The following is a 26734-nucleotide window of genomic DNA, read 5'->3' on the forward strand; positions in this document are numbered from 1 at the left end:
CATGGGAATTGATGTCTCCAGAGATTCGCCTCCTTTGGAAGCGTCTCTTGGAAGTGGCCATGAATATGCATCATGGAGGGAAGGCAGGGCTTACAGTGATTTGGATTAAAGCTGCAATTTTGGGCGTTGGCTTTCCAAGAAATGTATTTTTAGTTTCTCTAGGAAATATGTCTGTGATATTGTAAATTACCCATGAAAATTGAGATTAATTTAGCAGGAACCTAAAGAGTACAAGCTGGTGCCAAGGCGACAATCTGTTCCATTGCATTTGAAAGGTCTTCCAAGGGCATGGGGGCTCCAAAGAGACCAGAATTTTTGAGTGTGTTTTAGATGCCTGAGTGTGGAAAGATCCATGGACCTGGAGAGGAAGACTGATGTATGGGACCCATCAGGAGAAGAAAAAGAGAGACACTGATCGTGAGCTGGCAGGGTTTTGTAGGAAGTCTTCCTGCCGTGGTTATCTAGGTAGAAGACTGCATCGGCAGCGGTGCTTGACCTGGCCAGGTTGCATGGGGAAATGGGGAGCCCTTTCCCTGCTCCCTGGCATCTCACCACCAATTTGAGGGAACTACATGAACACCTTGGAGAAAACTAATAAAAGTTGAGTCGAATAGATGTTTTCTGAACGCGCACCACGTGTCTGTCTGGTGTCCATGTGGGTAGATTGATGCTTTATTTTCAAGCACTCAGCTATGTAGTGCAGGCCGCACATGTTGTAGTGGTTTAAAGGCCTGGGCAGCCATGAGAGGTGGAGAAGCGAGGGAAAGCTTCATGGAGAAGGTGGGAAACACAGGTGAGCCATGAATGCTGGGTCTGATTTGGATAGTTTGGTAGGGAGAAGAGAGAGCGTTTCAGATCAGGAGAGCAGTACCTGAATGGGCTAGTCTGGACTCAGGCTTGACCACGGTGGGAAGCTTTATAGAATTTAAGCGCGAAGCCCTGGAGTCTGACGCCTGTGTTTGAATGCAGCCTCTGCTTTGAGATCTAGTGCAGGTCACCTACCTTGCTGAGCCTCAGCTTTCTCATCTGTGAGATGGGGCTGTTAGTAGTCCCTACCTGAGAAGGCAGCTGTGCTGACTAAGGAGGTAGTGATTCTCGCAGGGTACATGCAGGACGGTGGGAACTTAGGGGCGGATTTGGGGGCCTCGAAGGCCATAGGAAGGCGTTTAAACTCAGTCGAGTTGCTCTCTGTGTCGGAGTAGCATGTTAACTGCCATAATACCCGCACAGGAAGGCGCACCTGGAAGGCTGCTGCAGGGGCTGAGTGGGAGGTGATGAGGGCCTGGACTGGGGGACTGGTGTGCTGGGGGTGCAGAGAAGAGAGGCATCACCTCTTCCGGGCTGGCTGTGTGGGATGAATGAGAGGCGGACGTCGGAGGTGACTCCAGGGTTTCTGGAGGTGGGGATGGAGAAAGCGGAGAGGCCAGAAATGGGCAGTGGAAGCAGGTTTTTCGTTTATGTTATTTTGTTTTTTAATGGGTTCAGTCTTAAACCTATTGACCGTGACGGGATGTAGGACTCCTAAGGGAAAGTGTCTTGGGAGCCACGAGTTTTGAGTGGGGTCGGGGCAGGCAGGACGCTGGGGATGGTCCTGGAGGCGGAAGGACCGTTAACGAGGAAGCAGGAGGTCCACGGGTGTTGGAGGGTCCGCGTGGGGTCCTGACTCTGGGCTGGAGAGTTGCCAGAAGCGGGTGGGCGACTGTAGACGAGGAGATGAGGGTGGCTTGGAGCCCGCTGGGTGCTCGGCCGCGTCTGTTTTCCGCGTCAAAGTCTGACCTCTGAGCAGAGGCGCTCCTCCGGCTGGCGGCCGATCACAGGGCGTGAGGGCTGTCTGCTCACGGGGACACGCCCGGCTGTGGGCTGCTTCACGTTGGCTGGGCTGTTCAGCAGGCGGCGGGGCTGGGCAGCAGGCAGAGGAGCCGCCGGGTGCGGCGTCGGGGCAGGAAGCCAGGAGGCAGGCGGCGAGCGTGAGGGGCCGGGCGAAGCCCGCGGGGGCGGCCCGGGCTGCTCTCCGTGACTCTTCGCCGCCGCGGCTTCTGCCGCCGTCACGACGGCGCCCGGGAGTTCTGTGGACTGTGCTCAGCCGTGTGGGCCTGTGGTTTGTCGGGAATCACGTGCGGTCCCCGAGGTGCCGGGAGCCTCTGGGTTCTCGGCGAACTGCTTCGGAGCTTCCAGTGACGCGTCGTGAGTAGGCCGGTGGAGACGGAGGCGTCGCCAGCTGGGTCCTGCAGTCTGGGCGCGGGCCCGCGGCCCGGGACACCGAGGCTGCAGCGTCCCCCCGACGTGAGGCTGCCTGAGGCGGTGTCCTGCCGCTCGGGAGACGGGGACGGAGGGAAACGAGGCCCGTGCCCACCCTGTCCCCAGCGAGCCCTGGTCAGCGGGGCTGCTTGTGCCGTGACATCTGCTCACGCGGGGGCTTGTTTTGCTGCCTCCGTGTCTTTTTTTTGTCCAGCTGGGTGAGGCTTGATTGCCGAAGCAGGGACGTATCTAATAAATTGGATTGAAGTGGAAGTTTTAAGGAAGGGGAAACGACAGACCTTTATTGAGTTCCCGAGGAGAAAACTGGAAAAATACACAGCGTGGTCCGTGTGCTGCGGGCGTTTGACCTTGTGCCGTCGTCTTTCTGAACCGTCTTTCTTCAGCGCTCCTTCTCACCTGCTGAGTAGCTGGGCTTTTATAGTAAATCATTGATAATGCGTTTTGTTGATAATGTTTTAAAAATCAAATTTTAGATATAACTTTTCTTATTCTGTTTTCCTCTGCTTCCAAACCCTCCGTTCTGTGCTTTCACCTCTGCTGGGGAGTCCTTGGTGCCCCTCAGAGCCCCAGGGTCACCCCGAGAGCAGCCCGGGGGGGGGGGCCATGAATGACTTTGTGTAATTTTTTTAAACAACTTTCGATTTACAGAAAAGTGGCCAAGACTGTACCGAGTGTTTCTGCACACCCTTCACGGGGCTTCCCCTCGTGTCGGTGTCCAGAACCCGTGGCACGTTTGTCAGCGCTCAGGTCGGCATCGGGGCAGTGCTGTTCACACCTGACCGTGTTTGCACGTCCCCAGCATCCAGTCTGTTTAGCTTCATGCGCCGTTGCTCCACGTAGAGATGCGCAGCTACGAGGAAGTCTTCCCTCTTCAGGGTGTGCTGAGGCCTCTCATGGGAGGGGGACGAGGGGACAGGGAAGCGACACAGGAGCCCTTCCTCGTGCCAGCCCTGCACTCCACCCGGCTTCCACAGAGGCCCTCGTGGGGTGGGGGGCGGGGTCCGCTCGCTTCCGTCCTGCTTCCCAGAGCTTCCTTCCCGCAGCGCCGGGACCGCCAAGGGCAGAGCTGTGGCATCTTGGGCAAGAGTCCTGCTGTCTCTAGACCTCGGGCTCCCCGTGTGCAAATCCAAGGAGCCGGACTTCTTCCCTGACGTGATTTCTGGCTCTAATGGCGTAAGGCTTTCGGGCCTTTTAGGATCTTTAGGGTCCAAAATCTGAGTTGGGATTAGGCCACTTAATTCACGAGCTCTCGCTCCCCACGCACAGCGGGGTCATTGGTGGTCCAACCTTCAGACCTGAGTCCCAGAGGGAAAAACACTGGTTCCTTTATTTCTTCACTGGTCCCGTCACCCAGTGAAGCATGGGCATGCCCATCTGAAAGTTCACTCACCTGGGCCTGGCAGGAGAGCGCTGACTCAGTGTCAGCAAAGCCACGTCAGGGAGACTTAGGGCCACCTTTGCCCTGGGATGCCGCCCAGCTTGTTTCCAGCTCGGGACGGCTGCCTTGGCCGTGTAAGGGAGAGGGTGCACATGTGCACACGGCCGTGAACTTGATACCGCAAGAGCAAACAGCCTTCCCTCCCTTTCCGGTTCAGAGCCCGATTCTCCCCCTCCCGGTGGGGGGCAGTTGTCACCTTCCTGAGAGGCAGGCATGAGAAATTCCTCCTGCCCGCTCAGCTCCCCAGACCAGGAAGTGCTGGGCACGGAAGAGGACGTCGGGAGCAAAGCAAGACAGAACACCCCCCTGGCTCTCATCTTTCGGGGCTCTGGGCCTCCCCAGCGGGCTACAGGGTGGGGGGCCAGCCTCCCCTTTGTCTCGGGGGAATCGGAGCTGGGCCTGCACCTGCGTTCCAGCCTGTCTGGGGCTGCCTGTAGGGGCGGCGCTGAGGACCTGCCACTCTCCAGCGTTTATGTCTGTCCTTCCCAGACTTCCCTTTTGTTTCCTGGCTCCTGGTGTAGGGAGTTCTAAAAGAGAAGTGAGACCTACCCCACCACCATTGTCTTCTGACCAAAGAAAGAAGTAGGGGTGAACAGGAGGGAGCCGATGCTCGGGTGTTAGGACGCGTCCTCTGAATCGCTTTCATATCCGTGTCACTCGCAGAGAACCTCAGCAGCGTGCTGAGTTGCATCAAAAGCAGACCCCAAGTGAAGGCCAGGCTGAGCCTCACCACGATGGGTGAGGCCAGTGAGGGGGGGAGCCCTGGACAGGAAACACAAAGCTGGGGGCTGGCAGGAAGACCGGCTAGGACATACGATTCCGGGGCGCCTGGAACCCCCAGTCTGGGCTTGACTGTGGCATCTGCGTGTGAGGAGTTAGGGTCCTCCCTGCGCCTGGACTCTGCTCTAGCTGCTGAAAACGGGGGTGTGGAGGGGTTCAGCCCTGCTCTGTGGCCTGGCGAACGTGCCCCGAGTGGGCTTTGAAGCGCCTTCTCCTGCCACAAGGGTGGGGTTTGCCTGGCCCCCTGCGGCACGGGGTGCCAGGCCCAGAACATACCGGAATGGCCCCCACCCCAGCAGTGGTCACTAAGGCTATTTAGGTGGTTTTGTCAGCCGAGTCACCTGGATTGAGTATAGGTCCTCCTCTTAGGCGAGGGCTCGCAGGCTGGGGAGGCCCTCACCCTGCCGCCCCTCACCTCGGCTTCTCCCCGCAGGCTGGCGCCCATGCGGCTGTACACGCTCTCCAAGCGCCACTTCGTCCTCGTGTTCGTCGTCTTCTTCGTCTGTTTCGGCCTGACCGTCTTCGTCGGGATCAGAGGTGAGCAGCAGTTTTCCATTTGTTTCTTTAATTGAAGTGAAATTGATGTACAATATTGTGTTAGTTTCCGCTGTACAGCAAAGTGATTCAGTTATACATATTATATATTCTTTTTCATATCCTTCTCCATTATGGTTTATTACAGGATACTGAATATAGTTCCCTGTGCTGTACAGTAGGACTTTGTTGTTTATCCATTTTATATGTAATAGTTTGCATCTGCTAATCCCAAACTCCCAATCCAACCCTCTCACGCCTCCTCTCCACCTTGGCAACCACAAGTCTGTTCTCTATGTCTGCGACCATTTCTGTTTTAAGTAAGTTCATTTGTTATATGTTAGATTCCACATATAAGTGATAGCATATGGTCGTTGTCTTTCTCTTTCTGGCTTCATTTAGTATGATAAGCTCTAGGTCCATCCATGTAGCTGCAAATGGCATTATTTCATTCTTTTTATGGCTGAGTAGTATTCCACTGTATGTATGTTCCACATCTTCTTTATCCATTCATCTGTCATTGGACATTTAGGTTGTTTCCATGTCCTGGCTATTGTAAATAGTGCTGCTATGAACATAGGGGTACATATATCTTTTTGAATTATAGTGTTGTCCAGACATAAGCATAGGAGTGGGATTGCTGGATCATAGGACAACTCTATTTTTAGTTTTTGAGAAACCTCAGTACTGTTCTCCATAGTGGCTGCACCAATTTACATTCCCACCAACAGTGTAGGTTCCCTTTTCTCCACACCCTCTCCAGCATTTGTTATTTGTAGATTTTTAAAATGATGGCCATTCTGACTGGTGTGAAGTGGTACATCACTGTAGTTTGTTTGTTTGTTTGTTTTTTATAAATTTATTTATTTATTTCTGGGTGTGTTGGGTCTTCGTTTCTGTGCGAGGGCTTTCTCTAGTTGTGGCAAGCAGGGGCCACTCTTCATCGCGGTGCGTGGGCCTCTCACTGTTGCGGCCTCTCTTGTTGCGGAGCACAGGCTCCAGACGCACAGGCTCAGTAGCTGTGGCTCACGGGCCTAGTTGCTCCATGGTATGTGGAATCTTCCCAGACCAGGGCTCGAACCCCTGTCCCCTGCATTGGCAGGCAGATTCTCAACCACTGCGCCACCAGGGAAGCCCCACATCACTGTAGTTTTGATATTCATTTCTCTAATAATTAGCAATGTTGAGCATCTTTTCATGTGCCTATTGGCCATCTCTATGTCTTCTTTGGAGAAATGTCTATTTAAGTCTTATGCCCATTTATTGATTGGGTTTTTTTGTTGTTGTTATTGAGTTGTATGAACTGTTTGTATATTTTGGAAATTAAAACCTTGTCAGTCACATCATTTGCAAATATTTTCTCCTAGTTCATAGGTTGTCTTTTCATTTTGTTTATGGTTTCCTTTGCTGTGCAAAAGCTTATAAGTTTAATTAGGTCTCATTTGTTTATATTTGATTTTATTTCTATTGCCTTGGGAGACTGACCTAAGAAAACATTGCTACGATTTATGTCAGAGAATGTTTTGCCTATATTCTCTCCTAGGAGTTTTATGGTGTCATGTCTTATATTTAAGTCTTTAAGGCATTTTGAGTTTATTTTTGTGTATCATTTGAGGGTGTGTTCTAACTTTATTGATTTACATGCAGCTGTCCAACTTTCCCAGCACCACTTGCTTGCTGAATAGTCTGTCTTTTCTCCATTGTATGTACTTGCCTCCCTTGTCAAAGATTAATTGACCATAGGTGTATGGGTTTATTTTGGGGCTCTTTATTCTGTCCCAGTGATCCATATGTCTGTTTTTGTGCCAATACCATGTTATTTTGATTACTGTAGCTTTATAGTATTGTCTGACGTCTGGGAGGGTTATGCCACCAGATTTCTTCTTTTTCCTCAGGATTGCTTTGGCAATTCTGGGTCTTTTATGGTTCCATGTAAATTTTAGGATTATTTGTCCTAGTTCTGTGAAGAATGTTATGGGTAATTTGATAGGGATAGCATTAAATCAGTAGATTGCTTTGAGTAGTATGGCCATGTTAACAATATTAATTCTCCTAATCCAAGAACATGGGATATTTTTCCATTTCTTTAAATCATCTTCAGTTTCCTTTATCAGTGTTTATAGCTCTCAGGGTACAAGTCTTTTACCTCCTTGGTCAGGTTTATTCCTGAGTATTTTTTAATTAATTAATTAATTAATTTTTATTTTATTTTTGGCTGCATCGGGTCTTCGTTGCTGCACGTGGGCTTTCTCTAGTTGTGACGAGCAGGGGCCACTCTTCGTTATGGTGTGCGGGCTTCTCATTGGGATGGCTTCTCTTGTTGCGGAGCACGGGCTCTAGGCGTGCGGACTTCAGTAGTTGTGGCACGCGGGCTCAGTAGTTGTGGCACGCGGGCTCAGTAGTTGTGGCTCGAGGGCTCTAGAGTGCTGGCTCTGTAGTTGAGGCACATGGGCTTAGTTGCTCCACGGCATGTTGGATCTTCCTGGAGCAGGGATCGAACTCGTGTCCCCTGTATTGGCAGGCAGATTCTTAACCACTGCGCCATCAGGGAAATCCTGTATTTTATTTTTTTTGATGTGATTTTAAGAGGGATTTTTTTTTTTACTTTCCCTTTCTGATATTTTTATTGTTAATGTAAATAAATGCAACCAATTTCTGTATGTTAATCTTGTATCCTGCTACCTTGCTGAATTCATTTATCAGTTCTAGTAGTTTTTGCGTGGATTCTTTGGGGTTTTCTATAAATAGCATTATGTTATCTGCATATAATGACAGTTTTACCTCTTCCCTTCCAATCTGGATACGCTTTATTTCTTTTTCTTGTCCAGTTGCTGTGGCTAGGACTTCCAGTACTCTGTTGAATAGAGGTGGTGAGAGTGGGCATCCTTGTCTTGCTCCAGATTTTAGTGGGAAGGCTTTCAGCTGTTCACTGTTGAGTATTATGTTGGCTGTGGGTTTGTCATAAATAACTTTTATTATGTTGAGTTAGGTTCCCCCTTTACCCACTTTGATAAGAGTTTTTGTCATGAATGGATGTTGAATTTTATCAAATGCTTTTTCTGCATCTGTTGAGATGATCATGTGGTTTTTGTCTTTTGTTGCTGTGGAGTATCACATTGATTGATTTGTGTATGTTGAACCGTCCTTGTTACCCTGGGATGAATCTCACTTGGTCATGGTGTATGATCTTTTTTATATGTTGTTGGATTTGGTTTGCTAATATTTTGTTGAGATTTTTTGCATCTATATTCATCAAAGATATTGGCCTGTAATTTTCGTTTTTGGTGGTGTCCTTGTCTGGTTTTGGTATCAGGGTGGTGGTGTCTTCATAGAATGACTTTGGGAGTGTTCCCTGAGGTGAGGAACAGTTTTTGACCATCTTATCATTTATGGTTACCTTGGTGCAGTGCCATTCAGCCCGGCCCAGCTGTACCCACTTGCTCTCATCCCCTGATGGCCCCATCATGGAGGGTGGCGCACGGAGGGGTGACCCTGGTCATGCGCTGCACAGCAGCCAGGGCCTGCACTCAGCTTGGCGGCGCCAGGCGGCCTTGACCACGTACCTTGTGTTGGCAGAGTCTGTTGGGTTCCAGGACCTGCCTGGGTGCTGGGGAATCCAGAACGTGCTGGCTGATTGGGGAGCCGGGCCATATAAATGGTTCCAGTGCAGCAGATTCTGGGGAGGGAGTGAGATAGTGGTGAGCAGGGGTGGGGAAGGCCCCTGAGGAGCCGAGAAGCTGCTGTGGCGACACCTGGAGCAGGAGGGAGCCTGCAGGTGCTGTGTGAGGGGAAGAGCCACCCATCACCATCTGAGCTTCGAAAATGCCTCTGAAATCATCCAGGCCAGCCCCCTTTCACAGAGATGGGAAACGGAGAACCTAAGTCAGAAACCCAGGTCTCTTCAGTCCAGGGGTAGGAGACCAGGAGCCTGCTGAGGCTGTTCCTCCTGTCCTCCTAAATACCTTTTTCAGTGAGGGTAGTTTATTTAACTACAGCACTTAACATTAAAGTGTGAATGACAGTTGGGCTTAACCTGTCCCAGAGGCAGTTGTGCCTCCAAAGGCTGGTTTCTTGACCTGAACTGAAGCTTAGGTAGTGAATGGGCTGAGGAAGCTGGGGGAGAGGGTGGTTATTTAGGTGCCATTTGCATCCTGCTGATGAAGATGAGGATGGTGACAACAGCAGTTGTGTCCAGCCTCTTCTTTTTCTCCCTGTGAATTCACCAAGGAATCCCAGTTACATGAGTCACCTCTGTTATCTTACTTGATTTTCACAACTGTCCTTCAAGATTGGTAGGGGAGGCGTTAGTATTCTCCTGGGTCTCCAGTCTCACAGCACTTCAGCCCACTCTTGTTTCCTTAAGCACCAACATCATGATTACATGAAACCTTCTCCACTCTTGCAGAAATGAACAGTGTTGCACCAAGGCTGAGATGAAAAAGACCATGTTAGGATTTCCATATCCGTTTCCTTCTGTAGAGCTCTAGCGTTAGCAGGTTCTCCAGAGAAACAGACCAATATGTATATATGGAACAGAACCAGATCTGTTTATATAGATTCAGGTGTATAGTTTTATTGTAAGGAATTGGCTCATGTGATTATGGACGCTGAGAAGTCCCCAGATGTGCATTAAGCAAGCTGGAGACCCAGGATTGCCAGTGGTGTAAGTTCCAGTCTGAGCCCAAGTCCATCCAAACGCAGAAGACTGATGTCCCAGCTTGAAGACAGTCAGGGAAGGAGAGCAAATTCTTCCTCACTCACTCAGCCTTTTTGCTGTATTCAGGCCTTCAGTGAATTGGCTGAGCCCTACCCACACGGGGGAGGGAAGCCTGCTTTACTCAGCTACCCATTCAAATGTTCATCTCATCCAGAAACCCTCAGTGCACAATTAGAATAATGTTTAACCAGATATCTGGGCACACCATGGCGCGTAAACCTCACAGATCCACCCCCTGTCAACTTGGCATCCATGCACATCTCCTTAAACCATACCTGATCTCCAAATAAAGACAATAACAAGGTCATTGTTCCTTCTGACATGATAACAACTACCCTGGATATAACCCCAAACTCGCTACCCCTTCCGCAGGAGAGCAGGTAGGGTCCTTGAGCGATGCTTACTCTTCTTCGTATCCTGTGACTTAAATACTGTGATATAAAGTCAATAATACAGCTTCTGTTACTTGATAAGGGAATAAGAGAGGGAAGAAAACAAAGGTGTTTTCTTAGTATATATATTTATGCACACAAACATACTCATGACAAAGTAAGGAGGAAATATTCATGACAGTTAAAGTCCTTGTGTCTGCAACTAGTCAGGTGGTCATAGCTGCTATTTCTAACTACCTTATTCCATGACCTGTTCCACATTTCATTTGCCTTCAGCAAGCACCTCAGTGGGTCGTGGTTCTTTACCTGGTGGGATGACCCAACCCTTCACTCCTGAAGAGTCTGGGCCATTAGTATTCCTGCCTGAATTAGGTTGTTGTAGTTCTCCATTGACCTTAATCCCAGGGCCTGGTAATACTGAGAGATGCCCTAGGCGATCTCCTTAGATGTACTCCTCCCTGCCTCCAGTGTGGAGTAGGGGTGCACTTCCCCCGTGGTGGTCAGGGTCAGTCACCCCGGCCCGCGCAGGAACTCCCTGCTTTGCCCGTCGATTCCGAGGCATGAGGAGCCCACGGTAGCCGGGTGGCAGTGTTAATTCCAGTTCAGTGTCTCCAGGTGGAAGCATTCCTCCCTGTGGAGCTAAGACCTCTAGGCCAGCAGAGCGTCGGGCTGTGGGAACAGCAAGCAAAAATTTTGCTAGTGGGTCCCCTGGGGTAACAGTAGTGCCATGCCCGTTTCCACCCCTTGCTTCCTGGACCTGTGCATACCGGCTATGGGAGAATTGGCTCCACGCAGCTGGACACCAAATCCCTACCGAGAGTGTCTGTTGAAGTCAGGGCAGGACACTGCCCCCTTCCACGATGGAAGTGGTCCGGTGTGATCCGCCTGCCGCCGGGTCGCTGGCTGATGGCCGCGGGGAAGGGTGTGATGTTGGGCTCAGTGCTGATCTCTGCTGCTGGCAGGTTGGGCACTCAGCGGTGGCCGTAGCCAGGTCGGCCTTGGTGAGTGACGTCCACATTGCCCAGCCCACGTGTCACCTCCATCCCTGCCGCCACGGCCCCTTTGTTCACGAGCCCACTGGGCGATGACGGGTGGATACCGATCCACAGAATGGATCTTCTCTCCACGTGTTGATTAGGATCCTCTTCTGCTGAGGTCACCCTTTGCTGAGGTCACCCTTTGGTGAGGTCACCCTTCGGCGAGCATTCACATGGGACACAAACATCTTCACTTTTTTTGCCCATTCATAGAGGTCAGGCCACATACCTCTTCCCCAGATTTCTTTGTCACCAGTTTTCCAATCATGTTCCTTCGGAGTATCTGACCATCCAGCAAACCAGTGGCCACAGCCCAAGAACCGGTAAACAGTTGCACATCAGGCCATTTCTCCTTCCAAGCAGCGTGAGCAGCCAGGCGCGTTGCTCCAGGTTCTGCCCACTGCGGGGATTTCCGTCACCTTGTCCTTCAGGGGTGTCCAGGGAGGGGCTGTGGCTCTGCAGCTGTCCACTGGGGGGCGGTGTCCGCACATCGGGCGTCTTCTCTTCCCCACGCTCATCGCGGGGAGCTCCCCGTGGGGCCGTAGGTGCGGGCTGGGAGGAGAAGGCAGTGTCCCGGGAGTGGGGGCCGCGGCATTTGGCCACTTCCTCATGTGACTTGAGCCATCCAAGGGCCTGCTCGGGCAGATCACGTATGTACCGCGTCCATTCGATGGTGCAGTGCTGCTGTGCCCGCCCGGCTTTGTGGCTGATGGATCAGGTAACACCCAGGCCCTGATGGGCAGCTCAGGTCACATGGTGACTTGTTGGTCCGTGGTTAAGCTTTCAGTCTGTTTCAGGCCAAGAGCTGTTTCTCAAAAGGAGAGTGGTTGTCTGTGGAGGACGGCGGGGCTTCGCTCCATAACCCTAAGGGCGTGCACTGAGATTCATCGACCAGAGGCTCCAAACAGCGTCCCTTTCTGCCGTCGGTGCTTCAGGCGCCACTGGAGCTGCTGGATCACGTGACCCGAGCGGAGAACAGCTCCCATGGTGGCCTGGCCCGTGAGGAGCCTCCTCTTGTCTGGGCCCCACTCAAAACCGTCAGCTTTTCGGGTCACGAGGTAGATAGGCCAGAGTGTCACACCCAGATTAGGAGCACGTTGCCTCCGAAATCCGAAAGGGGCCCACTAGGCGTTGTATCTCCGTTTGGGTTGTAGGAGGGACCAGATACAGCAACTTATCTCTCACCTCAGAAGGGATCTCTCGACATGGCTCTCACCACTGGACCCCTAGCAATTTCACTGAGGTAGAAGGCACATGCATCTTAATTGGGTTTATTTCCCACCCTCTGACGCCAAATGTTTTACCAGTAAGTGCAGAGTAGCTGCTACGTTTTGCTCAGTGGGTCCAGTCAGCATGAGCTCATCAATGTAATGGGCCAGTGCGATGGCGTGTGGAAGGGAAAGATGATCGAGATCTCTGTGAGCTAAATTGTGACATGGGGCTGGAGAGTTGATACAGCTTGAGGTAGCGCAGCGAAGTAGTGCTGGCCTCGACAGCGGAAAGCAAACTGCTTCTGGTGGGCCTTACTGTGAGGGATGGAGAGAGAGGCGTTTGCCTGATCAGTAGCTGCATCTCAGGCACCAGAGGACGTGTGGATTTGCTCAAGCAGTGGAACCCCATCTGGCACAGCAGCCTCAATTGGAATCACCACCTGGTTAAGCTTCTGCGCAGGCCAAATGGGTGAGTTGAATGGGGATTGGTGGACATCTTTCAAGCCCTTGATGGTAGCACTTATGTCTGCAATCCCTCCAGGAATGCGATCTTGTTTCGGTTTAGTATTTTCATAGGTAGAGGCAGTTCTAGTGCTTTTTCCACCATAATAGCCCTCACTCCACAAGTCAGGGAACCAATGTGGCAGTCTGACAGCTGCTGAGTATTTCAATTCAAATTATGCATCCTGGAACTGGGGAATTAACCATAGGACGGGTTTGCACCCATGGTGACACATACCTGAGCTAAAACCCCACTGATCATCTGGGCTCCATAGGTCCCTACTACGGTAGACCACAGTGATATTTCGGATCTCCTGAAATTAGTGTCAGTTCAGAGCCAGTGTCCAGTAGTTCCGAAAACATCTGATCTTTTTCCCTTGATGCATTTGTCCTGGTAAAAGGCTGTAGGTTTCCTTGGACAAATGATTAACAGTATAAATGCTCGACAGTGTACTGGCGTTCTTTCTTAAGGGGACCCAACCTTCCCTTTGTTCAAGGACCTTTGGGTCTGTAAACTGGCTCAAATCTGGAAAGTACTGACGAGTTGTCATTCTCTGTTTTTATGATACAGGTTAGGCTGTTGTTCACTTGACCTAGAACTCTCCTGCTTACACAGATCAAGTGATGATTTGGTAGGCTTCCTGTGTCTTTCACCTCTAGGGACCCCATGAGCAGCTAGCTAACGCTGTAGGTCTGCAGGGACTGGGCTCTTCTGACCGCTGCTGTGCCTCTGCCGCCCATTACGTGAGCTCACCCGCCTCATCTTACACGGCCCCGTCACTGCTGGGATCCACTTATTCCCACTGCATGCTGTTTTCCCAACTCAGGGACTGTAGTTCCCATGGTAAGGCCTGGCCTGCAGAAAAGGGCAGTCATAGAGCTCTTTAAGGATGCTTGGGTCTCCCCTCACAAATTTATTTCTCACAGTAGTGGTGAAAGGTATGTCTTCTGGAATCTCCCAGTAGGTCTGAAATGACAGAGCCACCCTAGCAATCCAGCTCCCTAAGCCCCTGATTCCCCTCCTCTGCGTTAAACCTGGGCAGATGCAGCGTTTCTAATTCACTCACTGGGAACCACCTTTTGGTCCACGTGTTAGCCAACCACCCAGTCAGACTGTTAAGAGTCCTTTCTGACTACCTGAGCTACAACTTTCAGTGCAGAGTCTCTTTTTAGAGAACCCACATCCGTACGTTTGGCCTGAGACCACTTTTTGTTCCTTCCACCATTATCCCGTACGTGTTCCCTGGGCTTCTGTCTGTATAACTCAGAAGACTCAAGTAGTTCTTTTGGAGTGTAGCACATGTCCTCATGGGTCACGGGCCTCACCTCTGGGCCTGCTGGGATGTGAGTCTAGTTATAGGTCTGGAGATGAAGAGGGGTGGGGGGCGGGTCCTGGGAGGATTAGCATCGTCCTGCACGGCAGCTGCCTCAGTGGAGGCCATTGGTGTTCCTTAGGCGAAGCGGGGCTAATCCCACAGAAGGAGGTGGGAAGCCCACTTCCACCAGGAATGGGGAGAACTTCTCCTGGGGAAGGACTCATGAGAATTTAGTAGCTCAGTGTCCCCAGCTTCATCAGGATCTTCCTGCGCGTCCCCGGAACAGGATCCCTTCTCTCCCAGTCAGTGCAGTCACGTTAGCATCGGGACACCCTGCGAGGCTGGGAGTTCAGGGGTGTAGTTCAGCCAGTTGCTGGATGAGATTCCGGTTTGGTTTTCCGCAGTCTCAGCACTGTGGCCATAGGAAATAAGGGTCTCCTTCAGGGCACACATAGAAGCTTTCAGGTCGTGGGTGTGGCACTTGAGGTGGGAATTCAAATCCCTGAGCTCATCCTTTTCTTTCACCACTTTGTCCAGTGACATTAGGAGCAACCAGCGAGCCTCATTGCATTTGTTAGTTTTCCAAGAATGTTCTAAAGTATAGTAAACAGAGTCCTTTACCTCCTTGCTTCTCATAGTAAGTGGTTGATCAGGAGTATCTAATGGAACTGTTTTGCATATGTTCATGAACTATCAGTGCTCTCTTTACTACTGAACATATAGTCATTAGCATCTTTAATCAGATCAGAGAACCAATTCCAGAAACCCCAGAACCAGTATAGAATACTCACCCTTAACATGCTGTTCCTCTAGAACCACTCTTGGTACCAAAATCTGTGTTAGTCTGGGTTCTCCAGAGAAACTGAACCGATAGGAGATACAGGGAGAGAGATGGGGGTGGGTGGATGAGAGAGAGATATTTTATTACAAAGAAGTGTGTCACATGATTATGGAGGCCGAGAAGCTGCACGGTTTGCAGTCGGCAAGCTGGAGACCCAGGAAAGCCGATGGTGTAAGTGTTCCTGCGTCTGAAGACAGGTGAAGACTCATGTACCAGCTTGAAGACCGAGAGCCCCGAGGAAGAGAGCAGATTCTCCCTTACTCAGCCTTTTGCTCTGTTCAAGCCTTCAGTGATTTGGATGAGGCCCACGCCACTGGGAGGGCAGTCTGCTTTACTTAGTCTCCTGATTCAAGAGGTAGTGTCACCCAGCAACACCCTCACAGACGCACCCAGAGTAATGTTTAGCCAGTTATCTGGGCACTGTGTGGCCCAGTCGAGTAGACACACAAGTCCTCTGCTCCTAGTTACTTTCTATAGTAAGGTTATTAGGATTTCAGAGTTCAGAGTGCCCAAGGGACCACTGGGTCAGTCACCTCGTTTTGCAGATGAGGAAATGAGGTCCAGGAAGCCTGTTAGCTGAGACTCGAGTCTAGACTTTCCTGACTCCCAGTTCTTAGTTCTTCCTGAGAAGCCAGGCTGCCTTACTTCCTGGAACTCCGATTGTGCACTCCGATTGTGAATCTGTTGGAAATAAGCCTTTCTGGGACTTCCCTGGTGGTGCAGTGGTTAAAATCCACCTGCCAATGCAGGGGACATGGGTTCGAGCCCCGTCCGGGAAGTTCCCACATGCCACAGAGCAACTAAGCCCGTGCGCCACAACTACTGAGCCTGTGCTCTAGAGCCTGTGAGCCACAACTACTGAGCCTGCGTGCCACAACTACTGAAGCCCATGTGCCTAGAGCCCGTGCTCCACAGCAAGAGAAGCCACCGCAATGAGAAGCCCGCACACCGCAGTGAGGAGTAGCCCCCTCTCGCCACAACTAGAGAAAGCCCGCGCGCAGCAACGAAGACCCAACGCAGCCAAAAGTAAATAAATAAATTTATTTTTTTAAAAAAAAGAAAGAAGCCTCTCTGTGGGTGCACGCCTCCTTCCTACGCAGTGACATCTCTGCTCAGCCTGCAAGAATGTGCCCCAGAGACGCGCTCCTGCACTGGTTGAGGTTTGTACTCAGGTGTCTCCTCCTCCAAGTGGAGGGTGCTTGGCAACAGGCTGGGCGTGGCCACGGAGGCAGCCGGAACACTGGCGTCAGAAGCTGCGAGGGTTTGCTTCGGGACAAACCCAGTCGTAAATGAAATCAGGTTCACAGTGTTTCCTTTGACTACTTCTTTTAAGGCCAAAGCTCTGAAATATTACAGTATAAGATTCTATGAAGCTTGTTTATGTTATTTTGGGAAAAGCCTTGGTATATTGTTAGTATATATACTTTTTTTTTAATATCCTCAACTTAATAATTTGGAAGATTGGATTAATTGGATGAATGGATAAATGTGTCTTAATTTTTTTAGGAGAAATCTTTATACAAAATATATATAGATAGCGTCTGTGTCGTTAATGTTTTCTTGGATCCACGCCCTCCAGAGAGCCTTCCCAGAGAGCAAGGGAGGGGGTCTGCACACATAGAGCCCCATGGACATCGTGTGCGTTGCATGGGGTCATGTTGTGTTCACCTGTGTTGGGCGGTCAGCACATGCAGCAGAGCGGGTACTGTGTGCTTGTGTTTGTATGTTTTACACGTATATGTGTGTGTGTTTATGTATGTGCGTGTGTATATATATATATATATACCTACCTTTAAAGATAGACCAGGGAAAAGACTGCCTCTGTATAATATATGAGTCTTTCTTGGCATTTGAAAAAAATCAGCATTAATTATCAATATAGTTATAACCTGCTTTTTTCTTTCCCTGTTACCCTTTAGGACCCAAAGTGATCCAGACTTCTGCAGCTAATTTTTCACTAAATAATAGCAAAGAGGTAAGACTGGGTCTAAGGGTCACTAAGAAATGGTCCTGCTTAAAGGGTCGTTAAGGTCAAACCTGTCCCCCTTGCCCAGCAGCTTGCTTCTTGGGCAGCACACATCTCTCACTCTACCGCCAGCTGCTGGCCTCTGGGTCCTTGTTTGCTAAAATTACCTTTTCTGCTGTAATAGTTCCCTCAGTGCTGAGAAAGGATGGTGATGTTACCTCTTAGGGAGGAGCAGTTCATTTCCAAAGGCTGGTTAAGTCCTCCTGATTCCTCCTGTGCGCAAGACTTACTAGAGTATAAATTCTAACGATGCTCACTTAGGTTTCTGCCTCTTTTTTTTATTATATTTGCCTAAGTTAAGAAGTGGTCTTTTTGTCAGGTTTCTAACGGTAACAGTTTTTTTTCTAATGATCGGTAATTCTTGCATGAACTCAGTTTAAATGAAAAATCCTGTTTCTTTTCTTTTTTAAAAAATAAAATGTGCCTTGATTCTTCACCATCTTTAGAGAAAAACAGAGGTCCTTCCAATTGGAAAACTTTGGTTTTCTTTAATAAATGCTAACGTTTGTGAGAGCCCAAACAACTAAGCCTTTTCTTTTTCTGATATCGAAGTATCTTCATCTATAAACTGAAAGCAGTCGTCCCACATTCTCACTGCCTTGTAAGGTGTGCGGCTTAAATCTGATTATTTGACCCAATACCCCACCCCACCCAACCCCCGTCTTCGTTCTCCCAGCTCCCTGCTAAGTTTCCACCGCCAATTCTCAAAAAAGCAAAAGGAGAAAAATGTCCGCAAACTTACGTTTTGGGCCCTTGTTTGGCCTATCATCCCCCCCTTTTTTTTTTTTTGGCATTTCTTTATTTTCCTTAACTCTCAGATGGAGGATCTGTTTGAAGAGGTGCTGCCATAGGGTTTCCTGACCATAGTTTGGTCTTTTCAAATTTCCGTTTCCGTCTCAGGAGGTAAGTCCTTTTTTGACACTGAAAATAGCAGCCGTCCCCCAGAACTGACTCACTTCCAAAAGGTGGTCCTCACTCCTGACAGGTTATAGATCATCCTCCAGTTGGTTGCATTGTCTTGGTGGCTTTGGGGCAAGTCTCCGGGCACAGGGAGTTTCACTGAGATCCGCCAGAAGCATTAAAACACAAAAACTACCCATTTACGTTCAAATGATGCTTGTCATTGGAGCTAGGATCGGGCTCCTCAGGCAGCTTCTTCTGTGTCCCTTGCTGTTAGGCACCGGTATTGTGTTTTTCAGCAGACACTGCAGAAACATCACTGGCAATGTGGTCCCCCTCTAATTTTTCTCTCTAGGGCCGTTAAAGCTGAAAATGACAGATGTCAGTGACATGTCTGGCATATTGTTACTAAAAAAAAAAGATTCTTGTGAATATGAAAATATTTGTTGGTGTCCTTTATTATCTTATTATATGTATCATCACATGCACTTTAATTTTTTTCTCCAAGATGGCCTTTTCTTGGTATTTAAGTAGGTATATTGTCCCAAGGCTAACTGCTTTAGAAGTTTTCATGAGAGACAAGTGAATTGCAGCAGAAAGTTAGTCCTTTATTTTTTTGAAAGGCAGAATTTTACTTATATTGACTAAAGGAAAACTACATGTTTCTGTTTCAGAGCTAACACTCCAACCTTTTGTGTAAATGTAGATTTTGTATGTTAAGGTGAGACATTGGGTAGACTCAACTGAAGAGATCACATGGATTTTTTAACTTCTTTTTCTTTTCGCCTCAGCTAAAGCCAGTTCAGATACTTTCAAACCCGCTGTCTACGTATAATCAGCAACTGTGGCTGACATGTGTTGTCGAGCTGGAGCATTCAAAAGGTATGAAGCCTGACATTTTAGAATGACCTTTATTTGTACAGAGCACCATATCTGAAAGGTTTAAAGAGCTTTAAAATCTTTCAACAAGTGCTCAAAGATGGGTTATAACGTGGTGATTATTCTTTTAATACCAGCAAGTTGGGAGCCCCTTAAATGTCCTTCAACGAAAGTCATGTTGCAGCGCTCGAGGAGTACCCGTCATGGCTCAGGGAGCTCCCGTCGGCCCTCAGGGATACTGGACATCCTTCGGGATACCGGTCATCCTTCGGGATACCCGTGAAGCCTAGCTCCGTGGCTGCACAGGGTGGGTGCTGCAGCAGCAGCCTTTTCCAGTGGGCTTCTGGGAGAGAATTAAGTCCTGGTGTCCTAAGGCAATGGTTCTGTCCCGCAGGGACACTTGGCAGTGTCTGGAGACCTTGTGACGTGGCTGTCACAACTGGGGAGCAGGGAGTGCTATCAGTGTCCAGTGGGTGGAGGCCAGGGATGCTGCTAAACACACTACAATGACAGGACAAATTCCAAACAGTAAAGGATTATCTGACCTCAAAATAGCCCTGGTGCTGAGGCTGAGAACCCCTGCCCAAAGCGCTCACAGTTATAATGACCTCGCTCTGTCCACCTAGGGCGACCCTGTCACGCACCCTCCCTGAGAACCGAGCAGATGCTCCACGTCGTTTTCTATATACTGTGATTTAGAGGAAGCACTTTGGTTGAAAGAATTTGAAAAGATAACCCAATGACTGCAGTAAATTAAGTGAAAAAAAAATGCATATTACAAAAAAATTAACCTCTTTTTATAACATCTTAGAAAGCATAAATAAATTTGATATCAGTATATATTTGTGTGTCTAGAAAACAGTCTGGAAGGATGGACACAAACATGAAATTATAGTTTCTCTGGTTGTGGGATTATACATGTTTAATACCATCTTTATATTTTTGGTCTTTGATATTTTTAAGCAATGAGCATATAATCAGAAAAGCAATGAATTATATAATCAGAAACAATAAGAAACCTGTTTTTATTTTGGTATGAAGTTCAATTAAATTTTATATGGGAAATTAAAAAATAAAACTTTATTAGCCATGAAATATTTGTCCTTTTGTGAAATGAAACTTGGGGGTGGGCGAGAAGCAAGTTCACGGAAGGGCTGGACTTGGCTGGCAAGTGTGAGTTTGGCAGATGTAGGGAGGCTGACGCATCACAGAACCTTCCCGGCCGACACACAGCCAGGCAGGCACTTCTGCAGGTGTGACGGCCTCTCGTGGTCTCTTAACACTGGATTTCTTTCTTTTGTAGAAACAGCTATTCAGACAAACTTCACCATGACTGTTAAGGTCGATGGTGTAGCTCAGGACGGGACCACCATGTTCATTCATAATAAAGTTCACAATCGGACGAGGACCCTCACATGTGCAGGGGTGAGTGCATTTGACTGGTCCGTGAAGTAGAAAGGTTCTAACGATTGTAGACCATGTATTATTTGTTTCTAGCTATGTCCATTTGGGTCTTGCTTTCTAAGAGCTGGTTTTGGCTGGCATCTGAAGTTTTCTGAGCTTCTGGCAAGTTCCCTGGAGATGATCTCTTGGATCATCTGTTGTTGGAATGTGTTACTTCGTGGGTCAGTTGGTTCAAGAGTGAGTCTTGCTGGCTTTAAGGACACAGATCTTCCTTGTGCATTTGCAGAAATGTGCAGAGATTATTGTGGCTCACCTCAGCTACTTGAATTACACTCAATATACAGTGACTGTGGGATTCAAACACCTGAAGGAACGCATCAAGGAAATGAACTTCACCGTAAGTATACCAGCTGACCGCGGCGTTTCCGTGGCTCATTTGTTTAGCTTCCATTCTTTGTGGAATGACTGAGATAAATCACAGCATCGAAATCATGTTATTTTGGACAGTGGAAGACATGTACAGTTCTAAAAACTGTAGAGAAACCACAGTTTCTTACGTGTATGGGACCACAGCTGCTTCAAGAAACAGCATGGAATTGGAAAACCATGGTGTTCTGAGGTTTAGGAGCGAGAGTAGCCTTCCAGCTGGGAGGTAATGGAGAAGTTGCCAGGTGTACCCTCCAAGGAAGGCAGGACCCCCTTCTCCAGGCCTGTGAGTGGTCTTCAGACCCTGCCAGACCTCTTGGTGAAGGGTCCCTGCTCTCACGTGCCTGTCTGCCCCCAGTCATGCAGCTCTGATGGTTAGACTTTCTTGTCTCGTGTCCGGCTGAAATCAGCCTCCTTGTTCCTGCCGCTTGTTGGGAGTCAGAATAATCATCAGGGTGACTAGGGACACGGGTGTTAGATCAGCCAGAAGAACTGGGTTCAGATCCCAGCACCACCATTTACAGTTTGACACTGTTGCGCCTCTGTTTCCTTATCATAAAATAGCCACCCACCTCGTACAGCTGTGACTATTAAAGGGAGGTGCTAGTGGGTTCCTTTTTTAAATTATGCTTTTTTGAGATGTAATTCACACGCCATAAAAGAAGTCTATTAGTAGTCGCCTCTCATTTCTCCCTCCCCCAGCCCCTGGCAATCACTAATCTGCCTTCTCTCTGTATGGATTTGCCTGTAGTGGACATTTCATATGAATGGAATCATATACTTTGTGCCCTTTTGTGAATGACTTCTTTCACTAAGCGGTGTTTTCACGGTTCCTCTGTGCTTTGCTGGTAACGGCACTTCATTCCTCTTTTGCCGAATAATATTTCATTGTACGCGTGTGCTGCCTTTTGTGTATCCATTCATCGGTGGATGGGCATTTGGGTTGTTTCCATTTTTGGGCTGTTGTGAATAACGCTGCTATGAACGTTTATACACAGGTTTTTATTTGGACAAAGGGGTCCCCTTTGCTGAGAGGTTGTGGTGTGTGGGAGCCCTCCTGCACCCTTACGGGCACTCCCACCTCTGCGATTTTCTGTGTTTCCTGGGAGGCCTCTGGAGGTCAGCTGGGCTTGGGGTCATGCCCAGCGCCTGCTCGTTGTGTGTGCTTGACAAATGGTAGCCGTTGCTACAGTCTTGCTACTTTTCTTCACGTGCTGTCTCTAGACTACCCAAAGCGAGTTTGTTTATTCTTTATCTGCCGGATCGCTCCGCAGGTGTTCGAAGATGGCTGTCTCTGAGGTCTTTCCTTTTCCTTCACAAAGCCCCGGGGGGGTGGCTTCTGGGCCCCTAAGACTCCAGGTTTCCTCCCCATGGCCCCGAGTCAGCCTGGCCGAGAGGCGTGCCCCCCTGGGGAGGGAGCAGGTGGGCCCCCAGGTGCCAGCTCCTCTAGAAGCTGCATCACCTGTCGGACCCCGCGGACTTCTTCTGCTGTTCAGCCTAGTCTCCTTCATTCCTGGCTCCCGTGGTGGGTTTCTCACAGTTCAGACGCTACTCAGACGTGACCCTCTGCTCCTGAGTTTCTTCTCAGTGCTTTTAGCTCCTCCCCAGACTCTCCGGATCTTTGAGTTTGAATCTGGATTCTGTTCCTTGTTGTGCAAATGATTTCCTCAAAGTTTGTCTTCAGACGATCTGATTAGCATTCTGCCCGTGTCCTCAGGTTCACGATGCAGAGGTTGAACCCAGATGGGGCCTCAGACGGATGCCGTGAGCTCAGGCACTCTTTGGACTCCTCTTGTGATAACATCTGTGCTTTAGACTTTGCTGTTTCGCATCCTTCTGATTGGAGAATGCGGAAAGAAAAGAGCACCACGTTTTCCCCGCGAGGGATCTTTCCTTTCTGTCGTCTTTATAGGAACGTCATCCCCTACAAGCCCTTTATCAAAGTGCTCAGCAGTTTTCCCCATGGGCCTTACCTCGCCCCAGCCCTATTAGGTGGGCTTGGGCCACTGTTTTGTTTGTTTTTGATTGTGGTTCTCTCCTTCCATCTTTTGTATCTGTTTACATTTCCTCTTAAACTTATTCCTAAATAATTCGATACATGTTTCAGATAAACCTGGTTCATGTCATGCTGCCCTTGCTGGTCGAAGGCAGGCCATGTGATCTCATCTTAGGGCTCAGTAAGGAAGTTGCTGTCAGAGCAGCTCTCCTTGAACGATGCCAACAGTCAGAGCTTCGTTTTGATAGCTCTCCTCAGCATCCACAAAGCTGAGACGTAGGACCCTCGGGGCTTGTGAGGGACGTCACCTGAGAATTTTCTCCATTTTTGGTACATTTCTGTATTCCCGGTAACAGCAGAGGGCCTGGCAACAGTTAGGTTTGTAATTGAAGAATAACAGCGTAGCACTTCACCAAATAAGAAATTCACATGGCCGACAAACCTTTGAAATGCAAACCAAAACATTAGAGAATACAAGAAGGAATGTCTTTTTTCTAAAGCCTATCAAACTGGCAAATAGTTCAAACACCAACAAGAAGAATCACATCTAGCGTTGGTGAAATGTAAGGACACAAGTTGTCATACGGGTTGACGGGGTGTAAATTGGTTGAACTTTGGGGGCCAGTTTGGCAATGTATCAAAGCCTATATGTGTATGTTCTTTTCGACCTAGTAGTTCTGCTTCTAGGAGTTTATTCTAAAGAAATAATTAAAAATGTCCACACAGATTTATGTTCAAACATGTTCCTCATAGCAGGAAGTTGGGAGAAATCTGCATTTCAGCAGGAATGTTCTGGTTAAATAAATAAATTAGTTCTTCTGTACCTGTTAAAATAATAAACTGGTCACAAAGTAGGATAGATAGCACAAACCACATACTGATTTTTTTTTAAAAAAAGAAAAGTACATGAATTAAAAGTGTTAATTAAAATTTTGTATTTTAGAAAACTGAAGACCATCTCTGGGTGGTGGGGTTAATGTTTATTTTCTTTTTTTCCCCTCTATTATTATTATTTTTTTTTTTTTGCGGTACGCGGGCCTCTCACCGCTGCGGCCTCTCCCCTTGCGGAGCACAGGCTCCGGACGCGCAGGCTCAGCGGCCATGGCTCACGGGCCCAACCGCTCCGCGGCATGTGGGATCTTCCTGGACCAGGGCACAAACCCGTGTCCCCTGCATCGGCAGGCGGACTCTCAACCACTGCGCCACCAGGGAAGCCCTCCCCTCTATTTTTAATAATGAGCTTTTATTAATTATATTTATAATCAGGAGGGAAGATTATTTGTTTTTAAAAAAAGCAACTGGTATTTGAAGAGGAAGTCTAAGATACAGTCCAGCCGTTCACTCCGAGAAGTTCAGAGCTACCTGAGAGAGTCCCGAGTTCACATAATGCCTACAGCTTGTCTAGAGATGCATTAAGCCACTAGAGAATCTTATGCAAAGTGTTTCTATATCTTATAAAATTGCTGTTGAAGGCAATATCCATTATGCTGTGAGCTGTCATCTAAACCTTCAAACAGAATTCCTTTGACCATTTGTTTTAACTCCTTTTATTAGAGAATGAAAGCTGTATAGCTCCTCACATTTCTTTTGGTATTAGCTGCTACAGATCTCTGAAAGATGTTTTATGCTGAATTGTAGTAATTACTAGCATCCTGGCATGGGTTGCTGATATAATTACCCTCTTTCTTTACTGTTTTACCTTTGAAAAATCCTTCAAAATGGTTTCTGTCTAGTCGGGATTTTTATTATAAACTACCTTCCTTCCTTTTTGGAAGCAAACGAAGTATAATGAGTACTCCTTTAGAGTATCTTAGTGACACTATTACACACCCACCAGAATGGCTAAAGTGAAAAAGGCAAAAAAATGTCAAAGTTGGCAAGGATGTGGAACTGCCAGAGTTCTCATACCCTGCTAGTGAAAGTGTAAATTGGTGCAACGGAAATGCATAATATATTGACTAAAAGACTTATATTTAAACCCATAGGCTTGGGTCCATTCAGTGACCGCTCTCCTGTTAGGGCGCAGGCACTGACCACTGCTTGACAGGATCCCTGTGGACCGTTGCCCTCCTGGCCCCAGCATCACTGGACCCACAGCTACTGGAGGGCCGCTGTCTATGCTATCTGTAGCGGAGGGGCTGGGGCCCCGTCCTCTGAGCTTCACGCCTTCTTCTTGGGCTCACTTTAGGGAAAAGAAGGACTTTTCAAACCCTTGGCACCAGTGAACGGCAGATGGAGCTGTGAGGCCGCTCTGGCCTCGGCGGGGCACAGGTGCTTCTGCTTAGCAGCTGCCGGCAAGGGCAGCCTCCTGGAGGGAGCTCCTGTGTGGCAGTGGTTTCCCTACAGCAGAAAGGGCAGGGGAAGGGCCACAGGAGCAAGTGAGACTGGCCCCAGCATCACAGTGTATTGAGCACCCACCGTGCGGCAGATCCCAGCCCAGGATCCAACTGGGGAAGCCGGGGTTTAACGTTGTCTTCCTTCTTCACCCCAACTCCTCATCTTTCTCCTCCTTTCCCCCTGTGAACTCACATTTTAGAACTATTGGGCTGGCCCAAAAGTTCGTTCGGGTTTTTCCGTAGGATGTTACGGAAAAACCCGAACAGACTCTTTGGCCAACCCTGTAAAATGCATGTTTTAGGTTTAGCTGTTTATTTATTGAGTAAAGCATTGTTTTCTAGTGCTAATTTTTGAAGTGAGCGAGTTGATTATTTTGTGCTCCTCTGACAGAATCCTAAGACTGAATCCCCCCTCCTTCTGGGGAGTCCATGGTTATTTTCTTTCTTAAGAGTTACAGTCCCTTGAGGGTAAAAAAATACGTACTTTCTTCACTGTTACTTTAAACATATTTTGTGAGTCTTTTCTTGATGGTAACACTTCTTTTTTCTCTTCTTGATCATGCCTTAAAATCTATAACTAAGATATGTATTATACTTTTTTCTTTTTGAATATTATGTTCACATCAACACTCCCCCCATCATTTGCTCATAATCACTACTGTGATCGTTTTGTAAATGATACTGTTGTAAAATGTAAACAGTATAGCAATAATCATAATAGCTGTAGTGTTTGGGATTTATAATAGCAGCTATTATTTACTGAATATTTGCTCTTTGCCAGGCACTGCACTAAACTTTTTATGTTCATCCTCTTATTTAAATGTTATGATTGTTATGATAATTCTTCAAAGTAGCTATTTTATGGAGGAGAAATCTGAGGTTTAATGAGATTAAGTAAATCCGAATCTCTGACTTTACAATTCGTATGATCTTTTTTTTTTTTTTGCGGTACGCAGGCCCCTCACTGCTGTGGCCTCTCCCGTTGGGGAGCACAGACTCCAGACACGCAGGCCCAGCAGCCATGGCCCACCGGCCCAGCCGCTCCGCGGCATGCGGGATCTTCCCGGACCGGGGCACAAACCCGTGTCCCCTGCGTCGGCAGGCGGACTCTCAACCACTGAGCCACCAGGGAAGCCCCATATGATCTTAATTACTATGATTTCCACTTTCCCATTAGCATCAATTGTTAATAGTTCTGCTTGCATTACAAATTCGTTTGTATTTTTTAGAATTTTATGTAAATGGAATCATACAGTATGTTTGGGTTCTTGCACTCAGTATAATTACTTTGAGCCTGATGAATGATGTTGGGTGTATCAGGAGTTCATTCCCTTGTGTTGCTGCAGGACACTCCCTGTGTGGATACAGCACAGTTAGTTTATCCACTCACCTGCTCATGGATATTTGGATTGTTTCCAGTTTGGGGCTGTTATAAATAAAACTGCTGTGAACTTCTGTGTACAAACCTTTATATGGACATGTGCTTTCACTTCCCTTGGGTAAATACCTAGGAATGGGATGCTGAGTCATGTGTCAGGGGTCTGTTTAACTGTTTGGGACGTTGACAGACTGGGTTCAAGGTGGCTGTATTGTCTCACATTCCCATCAGCGGTGTGTGAGGGTCCCAGCTGCTTCACATCCTCATCTCGTCAACACTCGGTGGGGCAGTCTTAGTTTTGGCTGTTCTAATAGGTATGTTAGTGGTGTTGCATTGTGGTTTTGATTTACAATACTTTGAAAA

At 48.3% G+C, this 26734-nt stretch overlaps 1 protein-coding gene across 3 annotated transcripts in view; it reads left to right on the forward strand.

The window, feature by feature from the left end:
* TMEM181 (transmembrane protein 181) overlaps nucleotides 1-26734 on the forward strand; it is a 68463-nt gene that overhangs the window by 26510 nt on the left and 15219 nt on the right. For all 3 annotated transcript variants that reach the window (XM_060283554.2, XM_060283553.1, XM_060283555.1), the window contains exons 2-6: nucleotides 4911-5014; nucleotides 16946-17001; nucleotides 18744-18834; nucleotides 20135-20256; nucleotides 20522-20632. In XM_060283554.2, the coding sequence (XP_060139537.1) occupies nucleotides 4911-5014; nucleotides 16946-17001; nucleotides 18744-18834; nucleotides 20135-20256; nucleotides 20522-20632 (484 nt within the window). The remainder of the gene's footprint in view (nucleotides 1-4910; nucleotides 5015-16945; nucleotides 17002-18743; nucleotides 18835-20134; nucleotides 20257-20521; nucleotides 20633-26734) is intronic.

The sequence above is a fragment of the Globicephala melas genome, chromosome 14 (genome assembly GCF_963455315.2).
Source record: "Globicephala melas chromosome 14, mGloMel1.2, whole genome shotgun sequence".
NCBI classification, from domain to species: Eukaryota; Metazoa; Chordata; class Mammalia; order Artiodactyla; family Delphinidae; genus Globicephala; species Globicephala melas.